Here is a 25,224-nt window from a genome sequence, read left to right as displayed (position 1 = left end):
CTTAAACTGAATATCAGTCTGAGGCATCTTAAACTGAATATCAGTCTGAGGCATCTTAAACTGAATATCAGTCTGAGGCATCTTAAACTGAATATCAGTCTGAGGCATCTTAAACTGAATATCAGTCTGAGGCATCTTAAACTGAATATCAGTCTGAGGCATCTTAAACTGAATATCAGTCTGAGGCATCTTAAACTGAATTCATGATTCAAGCTTTGTCTTTTCTTTTTTCCCACTTGGGTATGCGAATTTGGGTTGAAATTCCATCAAGAGCTTATTTATGATTATTACTTCTCAAGGGTGTATGAGCCTTTCATCAGTAAGTTTCTCAGTGCCAAGATGTTTCTTTGAAGTCCTCTGAGATGAGAGATGTAAGGCAGGTTTACTTCTAGAATATGGTTACACAGAGGCTATAGCTCTTTGAAGTACCAGCTTTATGTGCATAGTAACTCTAATTAGATTTCCCACCTCGAGTAATTTTGGTAAGCTACAAGCCTGGGAAACAAGCTTACAATTTTCCAAGCTTGATAAGTGATTGGGTGCCCTGCACATTTACTTATTGAGACAACTTAGACACCACATTATACACCCATTGTGTGTACAATTTAGTGATTTTTAGTATATTTACAAAGCTATGCAGCCGTTAGCACAAGCCAGTTAAGGTAAGTAAAGTTGGTTGATAGTGCTGTTTAAATCTTCTGAAACCTTGCTAATACTCTGTCTAATCCTATCAATTCTTGATAACAAATCTCTATTGATGATTGTTTGATTATTTCTCATCTCATTTTTTTTTTTTTTTTCTGGACTGCTGGGCGGAGTCTTGCTGTGTTGCTCAGGCTGGAGTGCAGTGGCATGATCTCAGCTCACTGCAACTTCTGCCTCCCGGGTTCAAGTGATTCTCCTGCCTCAGCCTCCCAAGTGGCTGGGACTATAGGCATATGCCACCATACCCGGCTAATTTTTGCATTTTTCATAGAGACAGGGTTTCACCACGTTGGCCAGGCTGGTCTTGAACTTCTGATATCAAGTGATCCGCCTACGTCAGCCTCCCAAAGTGCTGAGATTACAGGCATGAGCCACTGTGCACAGCTTCATCACTTCATCTCAGGTTTTGCTTCATGTATTTTAGGTCTCTCTTTTTGGGTATGACACATTTATAATTGATATATTTTCCTGATATTATTGACAATTTTATTATCATGAAATTTTTCTGTTTGTCTGTAGTAAAAGTTCTACTCTATTTTGTCTGATGATATAGTCACTGCACCTCTCTTAATATTACTTTTTGCATTTTATGTCTTTCTCTATTGTAAAATGATAGTAAATATTTGTGTATTTGAATGCAAAACGTGTCTTTTATAAAGAGCATATATTTGGTCTTAATTTCTTATTCAATATGAAAATCTCTGCCTTTTGATTAGGGTGTTTGATCTATTCCCATTTCATGTAATTTTTGATAACGACTGGCTATACATCTGCCATTTTGCTATTTATTTTCTACTTCTTGAAACTCTTTTTCTCTGTTCCTCCTTTGCTGCCTTCTCTTGTATTTAACGTATTTTTAAGTGTACCATTTTCTTTTGCAGCTTTCTTTGAGCAGAGGGCTCACTATATGGCCCAGGCTGGTCTTGAACTCTTGGGCTCAAGTGATCCTCCCACCTCAGCCTTCCAAGTAGCTGGGATTACAGGTGCATGCCACTGTGCCTGGCTTCTTTAGTTGACTTTTAAACTACTTTTTAAAATTTCAGTGGTTGCTCTAGAAATTCTAATGTGTGTTTTACTTTATCATCCTCTATTTTAGGTTAATACTGAGTTGGTTTCATTACAAACAGCAACTTTGTTCCAAAGTAACCCCATTTTCTCCTCCTCTACTCTCTGATATTGTCATATATATTACAACTGCATATGTGAAAAACCTAACTATATAGTATCACAATTGCTGCTTTACAGATGGTCCCCAACTTATGATGGTTTGACTTAAGATTTTTCAACTTCATGATGGGCTTATCAGGGCATAAAATACATTTTTTACTTTTTATATTTTTAACCTATGATGGGTTTATTGGAACGTAATGCCTCTGTAAGTTGAGGAGCATCTGTATTCTTTTATATCTTTTAAAGAAACTAAGAGAAGAAAAAAGAAAAACATGTATTATGCAGCCCTTTATATTTCTTTATATATTTACCATTTCTTGTGCTATTCATTTCTTCCTTTGGACACAGGTTACTGTCTAGCATCACCTCCTTTCAGTCTGAAGGATTTTAGTGTTCCTTTAGTATTTCTTGTAAGTCTGCTAGCCACATATTGTCTCCATCTTTATTCATCTGGGGATGTCTGTTTCACCTTAAGTTTTGAAGCACAGTTTCGCTGGATACAGAATTCTTGATTGATCATTTTTTTCTTGTAACACTTTGAATATAATATTCCACTGCCTACTTGCCTCTGAGTTTCTGGTAAGTCTCATCTGTTACGTATACTCTTGTTTCCTTCTACATGATATGGCATTTTTATCTTGCTGCTTTTAAGAATTTTCTGTCTTTAGTAGTTCTTCTATTACGTATTTACGTGAGGACCTCTAGGAATTTATCCTACATGAGGTCTGATAAACTTCTTGGATCTGTAGATTAATGTTTTCCCATCAAATTTCAGAAATTTTTGACTATTACTTCTCTCTCTCATTTCCTTTTGGGATTCCCATGAAACATCTGTTCATAGGTTTGATATTATTCCACCTGACTCTGAGCCCTGCTAATTTTTCTCCAATTTTTTCTCTCTTCTTCAGATTATATAATCTCTATAGATTTCAAGTTCATTGATTCTTTTTTCTAACATCTCAAATGTGCTACTGAGCCCCTTCAGTGCACTTTTATTTGGTTTATTGTACTTTACAAGTTTAAAATTTTCATTGGTTCTTTTACATAATTTCTATTCTTTATCAATATCATAGTGGACTCATTGTCATATTTTCCTTTAATTCTTTAAAATTGGTTTCCATTAATTCTTTGAACATATATTTGATAGTCACTTTGAAGACTTTGCCTCCTAAATCCAACATCCAGGCTCACTCAGGGACAACTTTTATTGAATACTTCTGCACCACCCCCACCCCCAAATGGGTTATGCTTTTCTGTTTCTTTTCCTTTGCATGTGTTGTAATTTTTCGTTGGTACTAGACATTATGGATAATATATTGTAGCAACTTTTTATCCTGATTTTCTTTTTTTTTCTTTGAGGGTTTCTTTCTTTTCTGTTTTTTTGACTGCCTTTTGTAGTTGTTTTTAAGTAATTTACCTAAACTGAATATGCCTCTTCTACTGTTTGCTGTGGTTTCCCCTCTGTTTTCAGAGGGGAAATCTTACACATTTTTGTATTTTAGCCTATGAGTTACCCTTATTTCTGCATAGCTTAGTCTCTGTCAACGACTGGTGGTTGTAGTCAAACACCAGTAAGGCTTCCACTCTCTCCTGGTGGATCTGCATGGGAGTACCTTAAAAGTTCAGATAGTTTCCAAGTCTGCTATGACTTTCACTTTCTGCCTGGTCCTCTGGGATCTGCTCTGTACATGTGCTCAACCTACCAGTCAGCTAGGAATGTGTGGAGAGCTTGGACTCTCTATGGGGCTGCATGTTTATGCAGCTTTCTTGGCCTCCAGGGGATGAGTTTATCAAGTCTCTCTGTGACTTTCTGATTTCCAGGATCTTCCTGTTAAATTTCTGGCCAGTTCTTTTGTCTGCTGTTGTACCAACCAGGACTAAGACCTCAGCCTAGGAGAACTCTAGGCTTTTCCTATTTTCCACTGTGAGTGTGGGTTTTCCACCCTCTACTCACAAATATGTCAGCTCCCTTTGGCAAAAAAAAAGCTGCTGGTTTTTGTAGCCAGCCCCACTCTAGCAATATTATCATGTTGAATGAGCTGGGATAAGGAATAGAGCCTCACGAGAGAATGCTACAGACTGCCTGAAGTCTTACTTCAAGCTCAGTATTGTTTTTAAACAAAGAAACTATTCTCAATTTGTTACTTATGATTGATTTCTAGAGATCTAAAATGGTTGTTTTTGACAAATATGCCTGGTTTTATTTTATTTTATTTTATTTTTAAGTATAGAATGTTGACTTTTTCAGTTTTTCATAGTTGGAAATCTGCTTTCATTTGGCTTTTGGTCTGCTAAATTCTTACTGGCACGTCAGCTCTTAAAAGGTTTCTAAAGATATGCTTTACAACGTTTTTAGGTTATTTTCAGTCGGAGGATGAGTCTAGATACCTAGCCAGCTATACAGATCAGTTAATAATTTATCTGCTTTTATGACTATTAAGTGAAACTTTAAGCAAAGAATTTAGCAAAGTGTCCATAACAAAGGGGCTCAATAAACAGAAGTTACAATATCTGAACACTTATATTGTAGGAATTATACATATATTATCTTAGTATCTCAAAAGAGGTAGGCATTCCCATTTTAATATTAGCAACAACATAAAAATATTTACCAGACCAAGAATATATAGGTGGTACATCAGGATTTCAATCCAAACACACTCAACTCCAAAGCTAGTGCCTTCCCTACTTTACCATGCTGCCTTCCTAGTGAAGGAGGTTTCAGTGGCTGCTTTTTGGAAGATACCCTGTAGACTATCTAGGACATAGTAAGAAATTAAATCCATTATAGGGATTAGAAAGAGGGCTCATTGTTATATTAATTGACAGTGACCCAAAACACAGTGGGGGTATATATAGATTCCTAAAAGCAGACAGGGCTTTTGCTAAGATAATATGAGTCACTGAAACTAATAAGGTTTTAGGATTCTATATGGTAATTGCCCAAATTCCAATTATATATACAGTGAACAATTAAATATGAACTAAGACTACTACAAAAATACCTAAACAACTGAACTACATTCCATTTCAAAGTTTATAAATATATTTGGGAATTAAGTAGCAAATGTTGAGGAAGTTGACTCTTTTGGGCTGAATCTTACAGGGTGGTAAAGCTTATTGGGGTGGTCATGAATCTGTTCTCCAGTTCTGAATATTCAGAAACTACAGCATAAGCTACTGTAAAAACCTTCCTAATTAGTCTCTCCACTTCCAGTTTCTTTTTGTCTTTGCTGTGTTCTTTATATGCTTATCTCACCAGTTTTTCTAAAACATTTTAATCATGTTGCTTCTGTATGGTTTCTTACCATTCACTAGTATTTCCTGAATTCTTCATCCAAAGGCCTCTATAATCTGCTTCTCAGTTTACTACTCAGCTCTTTCTCTCACAACTCCCTGTCCCTGGTGGACTCATTTACGCTCTTTTTATCCTGTACTCTCACCACTTTCATCCTCACCTCCAAACCACTGCTTATTTCATTCTCCTTATTTGTTCTTTTTTGCCCCCTCTCATTGCACCCTTTCCTGGAGTGTACTCTTTTCTAGATTTCATCCACCCAAATCTTACATGTTCTTTTAAATCTACCTCCTTTCATTCATTCAATGGACAGTGTCCATGCCATGAAGTGTAAGTTCCCACAAGTGCCTTTCCCATGTAGTTTATCAAACAATATACTATCATTTAAATTCCACATCTAGCATAGTTGTGGCTCCACATTAGGGGGAACTCTCATTCTGGTCCAATTGATATATCACTTTTATCCCACTTTTGGCTGCCCCCAACTTTAATATGTTTAGTAGAAAGGCCCTTCATCCCCTTGAGTGATACACCTATCCTAGGTGATCTATCATAGGTTAGGGATTGTCTCTTCTGGGCCTGTGACATAGTATATAGTTATAACAAAGAAATACACATCAAGAGAAAAAAACTTAATTATAAGTGAATCTCATAACTGAGGTAGTCATAAATTATGTTGCATAATGTTCTTGTTCTTAAAATCATAAAATAACTGCTAATTCTTGAGTGCATTAATTATTTTGCTTCATGCTGTGCAAACAGCTAAGAGATAATGGCCTCCCTCTAGTAAAAAAAAATCATCATCATAATACTTTCTATTTAAATGCTTAGTTTGCTTCCATCCCCTATTTCATATTTCTTCCTTGCCATGTCTTTGCTATCCATCATCTTTTCCGTGTTTTTCCCATTGGCCATCAATGCAGATTGGATGAAATAAAGAATTGGCATAGGTATCATTTCATCAGTCCAGTCAACCTCCCTGCCTCAGTGTTTCTTTCCCATACTTATGGAAGGTGAGGGAAGGTGACGGAGGATAATGTTAGGTAGATGGAATGTCCTTAAAAGAGCTAGGGACTTAACATAACAGGAAAAATCAAGGAGTGGAGAAGGATAGGGGATACATATGGGATGTTGTGGAATTGTTTTTATTGTACCCACCTTAGTGGAACTGAAGTCTTTTACCAATTCTTGCTAGTTATAGTTAGTACAAGACCATACATATAAGAAGTACAAGACACACATAAGAAAAAAGTGCTTTCAAATGAAAATTGCTTGATAACACCTGTCTAGAAATTTGGTGGATTAGGCAAAATGAGGATTGGCACAATCTGTGGCACAGTCTTACCTATGGTGGCTTTCTCTTCTAATGGCACAGATCCATCACAGTTGGTGCAAAGCCCACATTTCATTGACTAAAAGTGGCCAAAGGCTTATTCCTATTTCAAAGTATATTATTTGGTAGTATATATAAGGATATATCATTACTGTTTTTACATTCCAAGGCACTTATAAATGCCATAAAAATAGTTTTGCTCTCAATGTCAATGGACTTCCTTTAATCTTATTTGACTGTGCTCTAGAAAACAAGAAATAAAAGACAAAGTTCAGCTAGTTGTATATAAATTTGAACTGGGATACAAGTGCAAAGGAGAACATATCATTTTTGCTGAGGCAAACTGCTGAGGAAAATAAAAGTAGTTATACTGTTAGCAATCTGCTTCTTCTTACCCAAAACATAAATCTCACTGTTGACTACAGCTGTACTGAATCGGTATTTAGAGTACTTCATGGATGCCCGCACACTCCATTGATCTTGGCTGGGGTCATACTGCAACAGTTTGTTGCTTAATCGATCAGGTTCTTCATCAGGAAGATCCATCTGTATGAAATATGACAGCCAATATAATAACATACCATTTAGCGATCTTTGTGAGTACATGAATGCAATTAATCAAAGCAGACAGCCAAAGAGATAAATAGAGGTTAACTGCAGTGACTCATACTCATAAACCCACCAAACCCCATGACGGGGGTTATAAGTGTACTGTCAATATCAGAGGAATTTATATTCTGAAATAATGGGCCAAAGGTGTTTGGTTAGAGCAAACAATCTGTGATCTTAGCAGTGAGACATTTATTACAGCTTTTTTTTTAAAGAAGCAACTGCAAAGCCTTAAAAAAAAAAAAACAAGCTCTCTTGAATGGTATTTAAAGTGTAATTCTATTTTACCAAACTTTATAGTTGTTGGTTTTGATATTTGTGAGAAACTAATTTTAATAATTTAGAAGACATTTTCTTTATATTTTTCTAATCCATATGAAACAAAGTTGCCAAAACATTTTAGTGTCTTCGTAATTATTTTTACACCATAATTATGGCCTATATAGGAATGGTGTGAATTCAATTTTCAAGACTTACGGACTAATCTAAATTATTTGCAGTTATTTTAACATACTTATTTTATATATTTTTAATGACTAGAGAAGGTACAAATTAAACAATTTTACTCTTACACAGAAGTGGCTTTTCCTATTCATAAATGTTAGGTGAAATGATGTCTTTTGTATACATGTATGTGGAACTTTATATGACTTCAAGCTAAGGATTCATGAGTGTCATTTTCTTGGGTGATACAAGTGTTCAACAAAGAAATAACTGGCATACTTATGAAAGCTTATGCAATGAATTTTAGTTAACTACTTTAAATATACCAAGAGTTATGCTCACCATGACACATGCACAACCCTGTGTGATCTTGCAATTGTTATACAGGTACTCAATTGGGTAGCAAAGCCTTTCCTCTATGAGGTAAACATTCACATTATCTGTTCAGAAACTTTATAAATTAACAATTGTTGACTTTATGGTTTTAATTTTCCTTCTAATTTAAGTATTTAATCTCTATTTTAGTGAAAGAAATGCAAAGAAAAGCTTCTAAGTTGTTTTTGGAGCTTATGCATGCAAAATTAACTATGTAAATGGATAATTTTGAAAAAGTTTAATTACAAATAATCTGTCAGGTTTCTCCTGCTAGCTGTGATGAAATCTGTACTACTTTCTGACATACAGCAGAAAAAATTAAATGTGTTAAATGTGAGGTTTAAGTTTTTAAAACAGGTATGATATACTATAAATAAATGGCAAATTCCAAGCTTCTGAAATGAATGCAAATAGCATCAGTTTTATCCTGAAGCAAATTTGGAGAAACAAAAAATAATACAGGCAAAAATAAATTTACTGTATGCCATGAGGATGACCAACGAGCTAGTGAGATTAATTTTTATTAGAAAGTCCGGTTGGTCGGGGCATGAGGCAGCTGAAGTGATCCTAAGAAGAGTGCGCCAAGGCACCAGGAGAGGACATCCAGCGGGGAGGGAGAAGGCCACTATGGCCACACACCCCTGACTTTTCATTGTAGTTTGCCATCACTTCACTGGACTTCAATAGAAACAGCATTCTGGGTTCTCTGCCTGCTGATGCCCAATAAAAATATCAAGTGTTACAATCACAATATGCTTTCATAGAAATGATTGTGCCATCACAGATCGGTGTTCTGGTGTCTCACTTAGGGTAAGAATTTTAAATATGGAAAAGGCCTATGAATTACTTGCCTCAGGTCACAAAGCTATTAGACACACAGAACTGGATGAGGATCCAGCTTCTCTTCCCCCTAGTTAGATGCTCCCTACAGATAATCCCTCAGCACAAATATTTTTCATGATTAGCAAGAATGGGAGGATTATGAAGAGCACAGCGTGAATACTGAATCAAGTCACGTCTATGAAAACACACTTTAAAAATCCATTCTCCTAAATTGCTTTAACACTTTAAAACCTTGAGTTATATTCTATAAAACAGAAAGCACTTTACCAAAATGTAAGTCACACTCTTTTAGTATTCAACAACTACAACAATTTTTAACATAGCAGCCAGACTTGGTATTGCCATGCCAATTACGTATACAGGAAATTTCTTAACCTGAGGGGTCCAGCCTCCAATCACATAAAGTTTATTATTCACTGTCACTACAGCATGACATGCCAATTGCAGTGGAAGGGGAGACACCCTTTTCCAATTGTCCCGTTCTACAGAGTACTTATCCACACAGTTTGTAATAAGATACTGGTTTTTAATTTTCATCTGTCCTCCTATAACATAAAGGTCATTATGAATACTGCCCAGAGCATAGAGTTCTCGAAATTCAGCTGTGCATAACTTTTCCCAAAACTGGTTTCCTCTATCATGATACCTGCAAAAGAGAGAAACAGTATCCAGGATTAGAGGAAACATGAAAGCAATTTACCCAAGAAATACACTTATTTATTATCTGACCAAAAATAATGAGATATGGTTCTTCCAATTGGAGGACAAAAAACATTAATATAAGAAAGTGATACAGGTTTGCTTTTATTTTTAAAGGAATGATGAACAAAATATAATGTGCTTTAAAATAATTAACCACATATACCTAAAGAGTTTTAGGAAAAATATAGAGAAAAAGTATAGACTATCCAGGAGTAGCCTTCATTTTATAATTCTGGGAAAGAAAATCAAGAATGAATAGTAAGTTTTTCGGCAAATCATTTCTAATTTTACCATAAAAGTAAGCAGAAATACAAGAATGCCTTATTCTGTGGACAAGAAATATCACTTTAACATGAACATTAAAGAAATCACAGTTTTAGGGCAGATAATCTAAAAACATCTCAATTCATACATTTCTCTCAGGATGATTTAGAATATGTAGAATTTTAAGAACTGTTGTAGTTCCAGCTGGCTTACAATTGGGTTAAGAGCACTGTATAAAAACCTACCTGTAGATGTCTACTGGGCATTTAACATCTATTTTAATCTACTAGATGTGGCAATTTCAGTAATTTCTTCCAGAGTATCACTCTAAGAAGAGTCTTAAGAGCTATGGACAATAGTATATATGGTCTTTCAATGCCTTCCGGAATCCAACACATTAACTGATTATGTGTGTGATGGGGCATTGTATGGTCACTGGGTAGATGAGTTTGTAGCTATCCTTTGTGTTGCATCATGATAATGGTAAGTCTTTATCTCCAATCATGATTGAAGATACACAGTCTGAGAAGGACAAAAGTACTTCATGGGGACAGAGGGATAAAAATATGTGAAAGTAAATGTCCCAGAAAATCTAGAAAGTATGTCTGGAATTCAAAATTAAACAAACACACACACACACACAAAACAGGAAAGCATGGAAATTAAGAAAAAAGTTGAGCTGTTTGGAAACGAATTAGGAACTTACGTGTGTTTTATACAGAGTACAATTTTTAAGTATAGACTACTTATTTTGCATTTAACACCTGCCAGTTAATTCTATGATAGAAATTTTTCCCAGTTGTCTAGGCCAACTCTTAACGTTCTTTCCCAAAGAGACATCTTTACTTGAGGCTTGACAGGGAAGTTAGAAGGCATGCTCCTTTCTAAGAGGGTATGTCTGGCTTGTCACAGCTGAATGCAGAAATTTATCAAACCTTATGATGGCTGTCTTCTAGGTAATTCTAGGCAGAGAATCAAAGACTCTAGAATCACAGGCGATATTTTCATCACTATTTTTAATTGTTTGAATTTTAGAATAGAAAGGAGGAATAGGTATCTGTAACATATGTGGGGGCTGCCAAAGTAAAGCCAACTGAATGAATATATAAATGAACTTTAAAAAATGGGTTTGGGTTTTCTGAGACATAGTTTAAGAAAATAGGCTAGAAATGAAGTACATCCTGTAAAGGTTAGGAAGTAGATGTTTGCTGGGTGACTTCCTAATCTGATTTTTGTTTTCACATTTAGAACTGAAAACAGGGAGAGAAAATGCCCAGATAAAACTCTAAAATTTACTATTAAGTGGATATGACATAAAAAAGAAAACAATAGCGACAAAGGCCTTCATTGCTAATAGAGATTGATAGTTTAAAGACAAATGGAGATAAGTGAAGGAGATGGAAAGGTACATCTTTTTTACAAAGAAATAATCTTCCAGAGTACTAGTTTACTTCCTCTTTTAAGTCAAGGAGAAATATATCTGCATGGAAATCTATGAGTAGAGGCAAGCTGAAGAACATCTGGATGAAGATAAGAAGAATAAGATACACAAATAATATAACAGGGATGTAGCACAGGATGATAAATTTCTTATGCATATCACAAAACTGGCACTACAGTGACCTCCAGTAATGCTAGGAGATTTTAACTAAACAGAACATCAGCTGGAAGTCTCATTTAAGCCTAAAGCAACGCTTCTGACAATTTCATTATTGGAGGAAATGATGGGAGTAACTAATAACTTTTACTCTAACTCTGACCAAGGTGGAGGAAACAGTTGGTGATGAGAACCTCGTTGAGTTCAAGATAAATAGGAAGGAAAACATGGGGTATAGTTAGACATTTGCTGTTAGAAAGGGAAATGGGCTTTCTTTCTTTCTTTCTTTTTTTTTTTTTTTTGAGACGGAGTCTCACTCTGTCGTCCGGGCTGGAGTGCAGTGGCCGGATCTCAGCTCACTGCAAGCTCTGCCTCCCGAGTTCACGCCATTCTCCCGCCTCAGCCTCCCGAGTAGCTGGGACTACAGGCGCCCACCACCACGCCCGGCTAGTTTTTTTTTGTATTTTTTAGTAGAGACGGGGTTTCACCGTGTTAGCCAGGATGGTCTCGATCTCCCGACCTCGTGATCCGCCCGTCTCGGCCGCCCAAAGTGCTGGGATTACAGGCTCCAGCCACCGCGCCCGGCCGGAAATGGGCTTTCAACAAGTTAAAAGGAAAGATGTATGAAGACCAAAACTGAAAGACACCTTGACAGGGTTGGAAGTTTATTAAAAATAAGATGTGATGGCAGAATTGTAGACTGTCTTGAGGAGGAAGAAAAAAACGATGTAAAGAATCTGAAGTACGGGGTCAAGAGGTTCTAAGGTGGAAAAAGGGCACCCAACCAAGAGCAAGTGTAAAACAGGTGGCATGGACCCGTGAGAACCACGTAGGGAAGCCAAGGCTTCCTCTTCCTGTGGGGATCTGCTCTCCTGGCTCGGTATCAGGGCTCTCCTGGCCCTGATAATTCTGAAGAAGGCTGCTCCTGTGGCTCAGGGACATGCTTGGTCACCATGGGCACGGGTCTAGGTCACTCAGCCAGGGCTCTGCATTCTCTCTCCTACTAGGCGAGACTAGACATGTCTTCAAAGCATGAATGTGGAAAAGGGACAGGTCCATGGCTTGAGACAGATAATGTAATGCTAGGAGATGACAGAAAAATACTAGACCTCTTCATTCCCTCTTTTGTTCCATCTTCACTGCTAAGAATTACTTTCTGACTGAAAAGTCTGAACAAACCCTGGTAAAAGAGAACTGAGAGGAGAAAAATATTGGGGGAAAGTTTTACTATCTAGAATGTATTCCATGTGCATATTTCTAGCTTTCTCACTTAGATTTAATTGCTAAATACTCATTTAATACTGGCTGAATAAACAGTAAATAAATGTATGTGTTCTCATAAGCAAAACCTAGATGATATGCTACTTCTTAGCAGGCATTCTTTCCCCTTACTACAATTCTAGGATTAAAGCATTCTTTGACTACAAACATTTTACAATGTTGGAGATTTAAGCAAAATCCACAAATTAAGGATGCAGAATGAAAGCTGACAGATTATTAGTAATTTATGGTTAAGGAAAAAATTACTAATTACTCTAAACTATGAACTAAAAAATACATTCAAAGGAGTCTGTGTTAATAAACTTTCCTTCTTGTTATATTAAGATCTTTAAAAGCAAAGCAGTATATTAAATCCTATTATGGATAAATAAAGCTAAGAGTGAAAACTAAAATGGGATCATAACAAACACATTTAACTTATGCAGATTCAACTATATGTTAACAATTAAAGGAACAGAAAAAATAATTTTAAAGTATTGATGATTTAATTATGAAAGTTATATGTGCTACATTTATATTTTTATATAATATATGTGATACATTTATAAATTTTTATATATACTATATTTATATTTAGAGTCATAGATTATATATGTATAAATATATACACACACACAGACACACAAAAGCATGTTCTGTATACTATTCCTTATGGGAGATGTATATGGTAATTTTGACTACAAATAATTTAAGATGTGATGACTTTTTGCAGTTCTTTCTTCTACTGCTGCTAGTATCAAAACAACATAATTAAGCAAATTTGCTGCTAGACACACACCTATAAATTTCAACATTCTTGTTCTTTTGTCTAGAGAGTTTAGAGGCACTTGCTTCTCCAGCCACAATTATAGTATTATTTTCCATGACAACACCAGTACACACAGTTCCTAAACCCTCTCCATACTTGGGAGATGAGATGAAATAGGTTTTCCGTGATACAGGATCATAACAAAAACTGGCATCCCCATAGCTCCTATGTCTTGATCTGATTCCTGAAGAATTATTGCCAATGCAAAGCAGAAGACTGGTAGTCTCCATGCCATAGCGCAGATTTAGAGAGTGCTGTTGGGGTGTCTTGATGGCTTTGAATGCATTTTGAATTATGTCAATGCAATCTGCATCACACAGAAGCATTGTGTTCCTTCTTAGGGCTTGTCTTAAAAAAGAAGGATTTACAAGCTCCAATCTGACTTGCTTCAAAAGCTCAACAAGATGCTCTGCACGCAATTCTTTGTTATGATTTACCCATCTCAGAACTAAGTCCAGAATGCTCTCTTCTCTGGATATGTTAAGATCATCTGATTTAATAAGTGTCAAAAATTGGTGCACTTCGATTTCTAGTATTTCTTCATGTAAGCTGACCTCGGCAAAGTGCTGATATAAATATTTCTTCGATTGATCAGATAAATCTTCAGCTCCAATCTGCTTTGCAAAATAATAGATACCTAAACAGTTGGAGGCATCCATGTGGTCCATCATATATTTTTGACACACACTGAAGACTTCTTCCATCTGCATAAAATAGGCAGCCATAGCTACAGTCTGTACATTGGCATTATTGATCTCCAAAGCTGCATTGTACATGTAATTTAATAACACCGACACACTTTCTGCTGTGATGTCATAAAGTACGACTTCCCTTTGATTGCATTCAAGTAGTCCACAGGTGAACATAGCTTTGAAATAAGGGCTAAATGCAGCCAGGACCAGTCTGTGGCAAGGAAATTTCTCTCCTTCTGCTATGAGTACCACGTCAATCATTTCTGCTAATTCTTTCATGTTCTTAATTTTGTTCAGTAAATTCAAGCTATGTTGGTATTTTTCTTTTCCCTCAGTCTTGCACTCCATGATCTACTCTCCAAAGTTTCCAACTAAGTCTTCTTTAAGTGTAGCTTGATTCCCGAGGGGCTATTTGCATGTCTGATTACTCAAGAAGCTACAGAGATGTCAGGAAACATTTCTAAGGGAAAGAAAAAAGGCAGTTTTCTTCTAAGAAAAAAATTCTCTATAATTTAGATATGCAGCATTAGTTCTAAAAAGTATAAACAAATATTATTCACTCTAAGCAGAGCAGTTTAAGACAACTACTTTTGTATCTAAAAATATTAATTTTGATTATGTAAACAGTAACAAATTAACTGCTGTCACAAATTCTCCTAATCGGTGGCAGAGATTTTTCTAGGACTGCAAAGACTTCCCTCCCAACATTTATGGAAAGAGAAGCGATAAACTGGGCACATTTTGCAATTCCATTTCCAGTTACCAAATGCAGTTGACCTGCAGGCAGAGGATATAGGAGCATCAGTTAATATTCTCTCCGAGGAGATGCAAAAATCACCCCAAAGGTTATATGCATCCCCTCCAAAAAACACACCCAACTGTTTTAATGGTCAGTCCACAAATTCATGACTGGGGCCTTGTACAATATACCCCAGAAGAGGAAAAATGGAAAAAAAAGTCCACTAAAATTCTGCTCAAACTTTGATGTGGGGCATGTAATTCAAAGCAGTAGATAACACAGAGATCATATCTACTGGGCTTTGGAAGGCACTACCAAATGTCAGCTGATCTGAAAATCACAATATTTAAAACACACAACTAAATCACCCTCAACTGCCTAAAATCATATAATTTCTCTGTCCTCCCTCCTTGCTCAGCTTTTATTATTTCCCCAGTTCATAGTGGCAGAGACTGAATCTCTCTTCACCTTAACAAGCACTGGTCTGTTTTTTAAAGCTAGCTGTCTCATCTTCACCTTCCCTGGATACATGGAAACGGGATGTTTCAAGGAAGTTAATTTAAATTAGCTTTTGTTTTAAAGAAGGACATTCCTAGAGTCAGAAAACTTAATGTTAGAAGAGGATCTCAAGTCTCTACCACCTTTTCCAGTTTCTAACTTGGCTGTAAGTTGCAAGCAGCAAGAATAACATTGATGGGAAAAGTCAAAAGTTAATACATTTCTAGATTACGAGTAAGATAATATCCTTTTGGGGTGACTATTCTCCACTTCTCTGCTTAAACCCAGCAGAAGAGTTTTGAGAAGTGAAATGTCCTGTTTTAAAAAGAACATCTGGATATCCCCAGATTCCCAAACATAAATCAACTTCTTAAATAAATATTTTGCTTGGATGCAGTTTCTCTGTCTCAAAAACATTGGCTTTGACAACAATCACAAAAAAAATTTATTTTAAAATGTAAATAACTGGCCTATATATATTTGTTGTATCCCTTCCTTCCAACTGTGTTTTATACAACTCCTGAAAGCTACTCTAATTGTTAGGGGTTTATAGACTAAATGAATTTACTGATGGAAATCCAGAAAAATACCTGGGCAGTGATATTAGCCACCGCACCTCAAAAAACATTCTCAGCACTGTTTCTTGTACATATAAGGTACACAGAAGACACTGGCATGGCACATGGGGGCTTTAAAGTGAGAGAGCCCTGGTTTGGATCCCAGTTTAGCCTCAACCTTGGCTTCTTCATCTTAAAATGGGAATAATGTACATAAATAAAGTAGCTAAGTTAGTCTTTGGCATCCAAATGATCAATAAATGGACATTATTATTAGTTTCCAGTGATATAGCATAGTAAACTCAAAGGTTAGGAACACAGATTCTGGCTTGGGTGGCCGAGGCCTGAGTATGAATCCTTACTCCATTATCTAGCAATATGAACACGTTCCTTTGCCTCTTTATGTTCTAGTTTTCTCTCCTGAAGTTCATTTTGAGAATTTCATAAGAATATTCGGGAGAATTAAGTAAGGCCATGCATGTATAATATACAATTTTCTTGGTAAAATTTGCTTGGTAAAACTTAGTAAAGTTTTACCAAGTTTTCTTGGTAAGACTTGCTTGGGTACAGACACAGCTCCTAAGTGAAGAGAGCTGACAGTAACTTTCCCTTGTAATGAGGGCAGAGTACATTCTCCTTTCATCAGCAAAACAAAACTGTATAAATGTTCTCGGTGATATAAATGGGAAGTTACTCACTGCTTCAATTTACAGAAGACTGAACTGGTGCATTCATAATAATAGTATCCATAATAATAGAGAAAATGGAGTAGAAAAGATGCATATAAATCACAAGAATAAACTCTAATTACTTTCCAAGTCCAAAAAGCAGTTATACTCCTGTCCACTATATTTCGTTTTGAGAAGTGGACCACTGTAAATGTTAGTGTGGTACAAAAATGTCAATTTCTTTAAGCCACGAATGTTTGACAGTGTTTAATTTTATAATCTTTACATTATCTTTACTATATTATTTTTACTGCTTAAGTTGCTACTTTCTCTAAATAATGGTTGATATATGACTATGCCTTCTTTTCTAGGAAACTCTCCATGTTCTGCTGAAGTTTCACTAGTTTAAATTCACAGCAGCACTGTTTGAAATAGCAAAAATTTGGAAATAACTTAAACATTCATTAATAGGAGATCAGATTGTAGTATATTCACTCGAGAATACAGTACAGCAAAAAAAAAAAAAAAAGAATGAACTAGATCTACATGTGTCAATGTGGCTGTATCTCACAAACATAATAATGTGTGAAAAGGACTGTAGAATATACATGCCACTTACCACTGATGTGTTTCTAATATGCAAAACAATATTAAATATTCTAGTAGAGTGAATATTGATGATCGATTCTGACAAAGTAAGTATGAATATTTGGTGAATCTGGCATAGGTCCTATAGGAGTTTTTTCTACCATTCTTGGAACTTTTCTGTAAGTTTGGAATTATAAATTCTTTAAGGATCTGTACAACTGTAGTGGAATATAAAAACATGAAGGGTAATTATAAACCCCAATTGCAAGACAGTGTTTCCCTTCAGGAGTTGCAGAAAAAGAAGATGCAAGCAGGGAAGGATGACAAGGAGTTTCAACTGTATAAATGTTTAATTTATGCAGCTGTTTGGTGGGTATCCAAGACATACTTTATTATTATTAAAGCGTCTTTGTATATCTTAAATATTGTATAAGTTAAAAAAATTTTAAAACTGCATTAGAGTCACTTACAGCTTTTGAAAAACCTAAATGTTGTAAACCATGTAAACCATGTGTGCATTATCAGATTTACATATATATATATATATGAATGAGAGATAATAGATACATCATGAATTTTCTTTTTAATGTAGGTAGCCCAATTTATGAGTGATTGGAAAAAACAAAAAATTATGACCTCCTTATTCAGTCTGAATGAGGACTGCTTTGGAAACTGTGGTTATAGCCCTCCCTCCGCCTCAATATCCCTGGCATCAGCCTGCAAGAGAGAGAAGGGCAAATACAATTCCTAATCCTCCTTCAGTGGGAAAAGAAGTTGCTGCATTCCTAAACTGGCATGTATTTTTTTCCCATAAAAATGTTCCCATAAAAATGTTCAGTATACACTTTGGGAGGCTGAGGTGAGTGGATCACGAGGTCAGGAGTTCGAGACCAGCCTGACCAACATGGTGAAACCCCGTCTCTACTAAGAATACAAAAACTAGCTGGGCATAGGGCGTGCGCCTGTAGTCCCAGCTACTCAGGAGGCTGAGGCAGGAGAATCGCTTGAACCTGGGAGGCGGAGGTTGCAGTGAGCCGAGATCGTGCCACTGCACTCCAGCCTGGGCAAGAGAGCAAGACTCTGTCTCGAAAAAAAAAGTTCAGTATGGTGAGTAGCTTATAATCATGATAGAGTTGATCAACATGAAACCCTTGATTTTTATGGAGGAAAAACTGAAGACAAGAGAAATTATTTGGACAGGGCTAAATTCCACAGTCTGTTTAAAAAACTTCCAACAGACTTTGGTTGGCAAACCAAGGAACATCGACATTATGCTATCAGAAAATGATGTCCCAGTTTCAATGTTTAAAACAAAACCATTTTTAAGGGTGGGACCCTTTTGTACATTGGCCACCACCATGTATAAAGTTATTACCCCACATTAAAAAAAATCCCAGGCTGATTTTCACCAACACTACCCCTCATTCAGGCATTCTGGCACCTCCCAACCTTTCCTGCCTCATCTCCTGACTTTCCTTCCTTATATTTTTCAATCTTTGAGTAGTACCAAACTACTACAGTTCTAACGCATATGGGCCTTTAACATGCTGTTCTGTCTTTACACATGTAAACCTGTGTCAGAAATATCTCCCCCATCCACCTGAAAAAAATATAACCGGGTCTTCAAAATTCAGCTCAGATATCACTTCCTCACTGACGCATCCCTTTGCTTTCTTGCCTGTGTTGTGTACACTGTGGTTGCTGCACTGCTATTGCCATTCACTTTTGCAGATGCTTGCCTCTCCTGTCTATGATGAGCACACTGTGGGTAAAGGACTTGTCTGCATCACTTCTGTATTCTTTAAAATGGTTACTTATTTATTTTAGAGACAGGGTCTTGCTCTGTTGTCCAGGCTGGGACCTCAGCCTCCCCTGTAGCTGCACCACTACATGCACCACCACACTTAATTTTTTTTTTTGTAGAGACAGGGTCTTACTGTGTTGCCCAGGTTCATCTCAAACTCCTGGCCTCAAGCAATCCTCCTGACCTGGCCTCCCAAAGTGCTAGGATTATATGCTTGAGCCACCATACCTGGTCACTTCTGTGTTCTTGTCTGTGATGACACCTGGCACACAGGAGTTGCTCAATATGGTTTGTTCAATTAAACTAATGCTTTGTTTAGTGCTAAATTACAAGTTAATGATAACCTGTTTTTTCTAGGTTTTATCCATGTTAATAAAACATTATATTCAAGATTTTTTTCTACATATAAAATGTATTGTGATACTATAAAATATTTATTTGGTGTTTGACCTTTTCCTGACATACAACTCCTAAAATCCTTGGAATCTCCAAAGTGATAAATACCTTTCTGTACACTAAGGAGTTGACTGAGGACTGGCAGCCTCTAGAGCTTCAGGATAGGAGCTGGTCACCAGAAAGAATAAGGCAGGATTAGAGCACTGGGACTTTCAGTTCCATCACCTGACCTCCAGGGAGAGGGGCAGAAAGTTAAGTTGATCACCAATCAAGCATGCCTATGTAATGAAGCCTTGATAAAAACTCCAAAAGGACAGGGTTTGGAGAGCTTCCAGGATAGCTGAACATGTGGTGGGTTCCTGAAGAGTGGTGGCCCTGGCTGTACCCCTTCCCCCATATCTCATCCTATATATCTCTTCATCTGTATCCATGTTAATATCCTTTATAGTAAACTGGAAAACTTAAGCGTTCTTCTGAATTCTGTGAGCTGCCCTAGCAAATTAAACCCAAAGAAGGAACCCCAACTTGAGGTGGGTCAGTCAGAAGCTCTGGATGCTGGGACTAGTGACTGAAGACAGTGGTAGCCCTGTGGGACTGAGCCCTTAACCTGTGGGATCTGACGCTGTCTCCAGGTAGATGGTGTCAGAATGGCACTGAGAGGACACCCAGCTGGTGTCTGCTGCAGAACTAAGTGATTGCTTGCTGTTGGGGAGAAATCCTCACATACCTCTTGGTTAGCAGAGGTCACAGACATTTTCTGTGTTGATTGTTGTGTGACAGCAGCGGAAAAACAGTTGTGTTTTTTCCTACTCATCAATGCTTAATGCTTCAAGTTGCTATCCTCTTGTCTCAGTCAAATCAATCATTCAGAATCGTGAAGTGAAGTGACTCCCTTGCTTATAGCTTGCACTGTGACACCCAATTATCACTTGCACCCTCAAAATTAATTCCCAGTCATCATCTGCTTTCTGGGATTTGGCCCCATTCTTAAGGAACAACTGAAGCCATGTATTGGCTTCACTTATGCCTGAGATTACAAATTGGCTGCTCAGCTTTTTTTGTTTTTGAGTTTTGTTTTGTTTTTGGTAAATTAGTTGTCAACATGCTAAGCTGAAATATTCCAGCATCTACTGAAAAAAATGAAAGCTATGGCAACACTGAGTACTTAATTCCCAAGCGGCAACAATGTGCAGGACCTGAGTACCCAGCTGCCACCTCTCAGTTGGCACATCTACTGGGCCCCATTATCCCCTTTGAGACCTGAGTGACGGTCATTATTTGTAATTCTTACGCTGTTGCTTTTCTCTTTCCTGTCCATTTACATTATCCTACAGCCATTTAAGTTTGTGACTCCCAGTTTATACGATTACGTCTCCACACCCTATTTTGTTTCAGCAACACCATCTTGCTCAAATCCTACACTTGGAGAGGCTGGTAGGAAATGGCTCAGAACACACGCACCACCCTAAATGTACTCTGTGTTTCTCACTAGCATGGAAAAAGACCTGATTCGTTTCATAACAATCCATCCTACACACCGGGCATCCAGTAACAGCCAGGCACATGGATGATAAAGACAAATAAGACTACTTTTCTTTTCTTTGCTGAGTTCACACTGTTTTGCATTTTCACAGTGTTTTTATACTTTTCAAAGTGCTTTAATCTGCATTATAGCTCATTAGTTCCTTTTAAGAATCATTTGGGGGAAAACGTAGGGCAATTATTCTCCTGGCTTTAAAGTTAAGAGAGTTGCTCAGGGATACATTCAGCATTTATTAAACTTAAACGAACCCTTCTAAGTGCCCGGCACTATCCTAGGTTCCGGGAAGACAAACAGGAACAGAGAAGTGCCCCTACCTTTGTTGTGCTTACAGTCTAGTGAGGGAAGGCACAATAACACATTGGTCAGGTAATTCAGAGGATGATAATACTATGAAGACTACGAGCCTGAACAGCCCGACGGGGAAGGGCGGAGACCCCTGGCCGGGCGGAGATGGCCTGCAGGGGAAGCTCCTGCTGAGCCCGACCTGACGCCAGGCGCCAGCCCACAACGAAAGTCACTTAGAGAAGAGGCTGCAAGTGCCGGTGGCCCCAAGCCGGAGCCCTGGTTCAGCCTCGCCCGGAGCTGAGGCAGGACTTGTGACTGGGGCCGCGTTCCCTGGGACGTTACCCCTACTTACGAAGGTGCTGCCTGGTTCGGGGCGCGTCCCCACTCGCTCCACAGGGGCCCCGCGATGGGCCACGACCTGGCCTGGACGCTACCGGGTGGCAGGGCGGCCAGCGGGCCTGACTGACGCCACTGCCCAATATGGGACTGTGCCGGCTGAACGATATAAATAGAGGTCCCGCGCCCTGCGGAGGAGGAGGGAGGGGGCTGGCAGCGCCTCCGAGGCGACAGGTGCTGCCCTCGGCTTGGAGGTGGCCCGAGACCACGCCGCCGCTGCCCGGCCAGCCACTGTGCGCCTCCGCACCTATTCCCGCGCTGGTTCTAGACGGCTACTACAGCCCCGGTGTCGGCTTTATGCATGCACAGGGTCTCCCCGCGCGCGTCCCAGACCCTACTGAGCAGCCCCCTGCGGAACGCTGTGCGCCTGCGCAGGGTGTTCCCGCGCTGGCCCGCGTGCCAGAGCTACTGAAGGCCTGCGGGGAGGGCACGGGGACAAGTGTTTAAAGAGGGTTTGGACATCGAGCTTTGAAAAATGCTAGTGTTCCCGTTAGTCTTTTAAACTTGCAAAATGACCAAAAGACCCCATGTGTAGTCTCACTGTGACCCGGGGGTAGGGTTGCCAGGTAAAATACAGGGGCCCAGTTAAAGGTAAATTTCAGATGTACAACCAGTAATTTTTAGTGTTAAGTATGTCCCAAATATCGCATGGTCAATTCACGTTTAACTTGGTGTTCCGGTTGGGTTTCATTTTGGTCTTGTATTTTTATTTGCTACATCCTGAGCCATCGGCTTGTGATTTTTTGCCCTACACCTCTCTGAGTGGGAGGTTTCCAGGACTCCTGAGAAAAGACTGGTTAGCCAGGAGCGGTGCACGTATGGGAAGACTTCCTTAGGCAAGTGTCACAAAATATGGCAGCTGTATTAGCTCAGTTAGCTTAAACCAAAGCAAAATAAAATTGTTTTCAGTGGTGTCAACATAACTTTATTATCTTACTATTATTTTAGCTCTATAGGTCAGAAGTCCAAAATATGTCTCACTGGGTTGAAATCAAGGTGTCAGCAGGGCTGTATTTGTTTCTGGGGCTTCCTGGAGCGAATCTGTCCCTCCCCTTTTGCAGCTTCTGGAAATGTCTTCATTCTTTAGCTCCTGGCTCCTTTCTCCAGCTTCAAAGTCAGAAAATAGGGCTGAGTCTTTCTCACATGCATTGTGTCTGGAGTTGGTTCCTTTCAGTGGGTTCCTGGTCTCGGTCTTGCTGACTTCAAGAATGAAGCCATGGACCTTCACAGTGTTAAAGCTCTTAAAGGTGGCACAGACCCAAACAGTGAGCAGCAACAAGATTTATTGTGAAGAGCAAAAGAACAAAGTTTCCACAGCCTGGAAAGGGACCCAAGCGGGTTCCCTCTGCTGGCTGGGTGACCAGCTTTTATTCCCTTATTTGTCCCGGCCCATGTCCTGCTGATTGTTCCATTTTACAGAGTGCTGATTGGTCCATTTTACAAACCTCTAGCTAGCCACAGAGAGCTGCTTGGTGTGTTTTTACAGAGTGCTGATTGGCGCATTTTACAAACCTCTAGCTAGCCACAGAGCACTGATTGGTGCATTTGCAATCCTAGCTACAGAGCGCTGATTGGTGCATTTTACAATCCTCTTGTAAAACAGAAAAGTTCTCTAAGTCCCCACCCTACCCAGAAGTCCAGCTGGCTTCACCTCTCAGCATCCCTTTAACGCTAACTCTTCTGCCCACCTCTTCCTTTTTTTTTTTTTTTTTTTTTTTTTGTGGTAAAATACACATAACATAACATTTACCATTTTAATCATTTTTAAGCATAGTCAGTGGCATTATGTTAATAATGTTGTACAACCATAACCAGTACCCATTTCCAGAATTTTTTCATCATCTCAAAAGAAACTTGGTACTCCTTAAACAATAACTTATTTCTCCCTCCCCTCTAGCACCCGGTAACCTCTAATCTACTTTTTGCCTCTATGAATTTGCCTATTCTAGGTGCCTTATATGAGCAGAATCATACAGAATTAGTTACTTTTGGGGGGAGGGGGGCAGGGACGGAGTCTCGCTCTGTCGCCCAGGCTGGTGTTCAGTGGTGTGATCTCAGCTCATTGCAACCTCTGCCTCCCCCGTTCAAGCGATTCTCCTACGTCAGCCTCCCTAGTAGCTGGGATTACAGCTGTGCTCCACCACGCCCAGCTCATTTTTGTATTTTTAGTAGAGACGAGGTTTCACCATGTTGCTCAGGCTGGTCTCAAACTCCTGACCTCAGGTGATCCACTCGCCTCAGCCTCCCAAAGTGCTGGGATTACAGGAGTAACCCACCGCGCCTGGCCAGAATTTCTCCTTTTGTAATTGGCTTATTTAACTGAGTGTAATGTCCTTTCTTTTCTAAAGGATGAATAATATTTCTCTGTATATATGTGTGCGTTTATATGCCACATTGAAAACAAAACAGATTTTATATTGGTAAGTAAAGTCCCTTTAAACATTTTAGAAGGTATTCATGTCAATGAAGAATGCTTGCATGCATTTGTATTTACACTTACTGTTTTTTTGTTTTTATTTTTTTTCCTTTTTTAGTGAAGGGGTCTCATTTTGTCACCTAGGCTTGAGTGCAGTAGTACAATCATAGCTCACTGCAGCCTCAAACTCCTGGGCTCAAGTGAACCTTCCACTTCAGCCTCCCCAATAGCTGGGATTACAGGTGCGTGTCGCCATGCCTGGCTAATTTTTAATTTTTTTTTTTTAGAGAGATAGGATCTCGCTATGTTGCCCAGGATGGTCTCAAACTCCTGGGGTCAAGCCATCCTCCCGCCTCAGCCTGTCAAGCACACACATACATACTTACAGTTATATGAGGAAATTCCTGTGTCCTTTCCCCACAAACATCCCTTGATCCAGTTAGTCCTGGTTAGATCCTTCTGCAACTATTTCCTTTCCTGCTTCTGGTTTTGTTTACGAGATGTTTGTGTGAACCTAATGAATCTTTCTCAGCTTGATTTGAAGGCCCCGTTCAGTTTCCTATCGGGCTACTTTATTTTACCTTTTTCATTTGTTTCAGGAGGAAGTGGAATATGCTATGAAGAGTCAGGGCTTGGGGTCTGGAGGCTAATTTAGATGCTGGGCCGTATCACTAAGTGACTATAATTGATTCTCAAAACATCCATTTGCCAAATGATTGATGAAGTATTAATATTTACCAAATCTACTGATTTATCAATAACTTGATTTAAGGAATATGCACTGGAATATATCATATATGAATATGTACTTCTTTACCCAGCAGTAACTTACTATTCTTTTTCTATTTACTGCTCCTTCCTACTGGGTGTCTCTCTCTTGCTCTCTCTCTTTCGCTCTCACTCTTGCTCTCTGTCTCTCTCTTCTTGAGGCGTTTTCCCTCCTCTTTCTATTCAAAGCTTCATTTTCAGTCTTTGCTTTCTTACAGTGTTGAGTTGTTTCTCTGTATTCCTGTGTGCAGATTTTGTTATTTTTATATAATTCATTCCTTTATTCTGGTCCTTTGTAGCTGGTCTACCTATGTCTGGCTCCCTTTTATTGTGACTAGACCCCGGGCAGCTTTTTCTTAACACAGAAACCATTTTCGTTCCACACACCCACTCCCACCCCATATCATTCCTACCTTCTGAAGGAGGAATACACATGTCTGAAATA

At 38.5% G+C, this 25,224-nt stretch overlaps 1 protein-coding gene across 1 annotated transcript in view; it reads right to left on the bottom strand.

The window, feature by feature from the left end:
* The window catches only part of KBTBD12 (kelch repeat and BTB domain containing 12), an 88,453-nt gene extending 66,519 nt beyond the window's left edge, over nt 1-21,934 (bottom strand). Inside the window, exons 1-4 of the mRNA XM_010356646.2 lie at nt 21,552-21,934; nt 13,400-14,581; nt 9,153-9,423; nt 6,902-7,052 (exon numbers count right to left, since the gene is read on the bottom strand). Coding sequence (XP_010354948.1) covers nt 6,902-7,052; nt 9,153-9,423; nt 13,400-14,469 — 1,492 coding nt within the window. The 5' untranslated portion in view covers nt 14,470-14,581; nt 21,552-21,934. The remainder of the gene's footprint in view (nt 1-6,901; nt 7,053-9,152; nt 9,424-13,399; nt 14,582-21,551) is intronic.
* Between the last annotated feature and the right edge of the window lie 3,290 nt (nt 21,935-25,224).

Source organism: Rhinopithecus roxellana, chromosome 1 (assembly GCF_007565055.1).
Source record: "Rhinopithecus roxellana isolate Shanxi Qingling chromosome 1, ASM756505v1, whole genome shotgun sequence".
NCBI classification, from domain to species: domain Eukaryota; kingdom Metazoa; phylum Chordata; class Mammalia; order Primates; family Cercopithecidae; genus Rhinopithecus; species Rhinopithecus roxellana.
The sequence above is the reverse complement of the archived record's forward strand: the minus strand, read 5'-3'. Positions and strand labels throughout refer to the sequence as shown.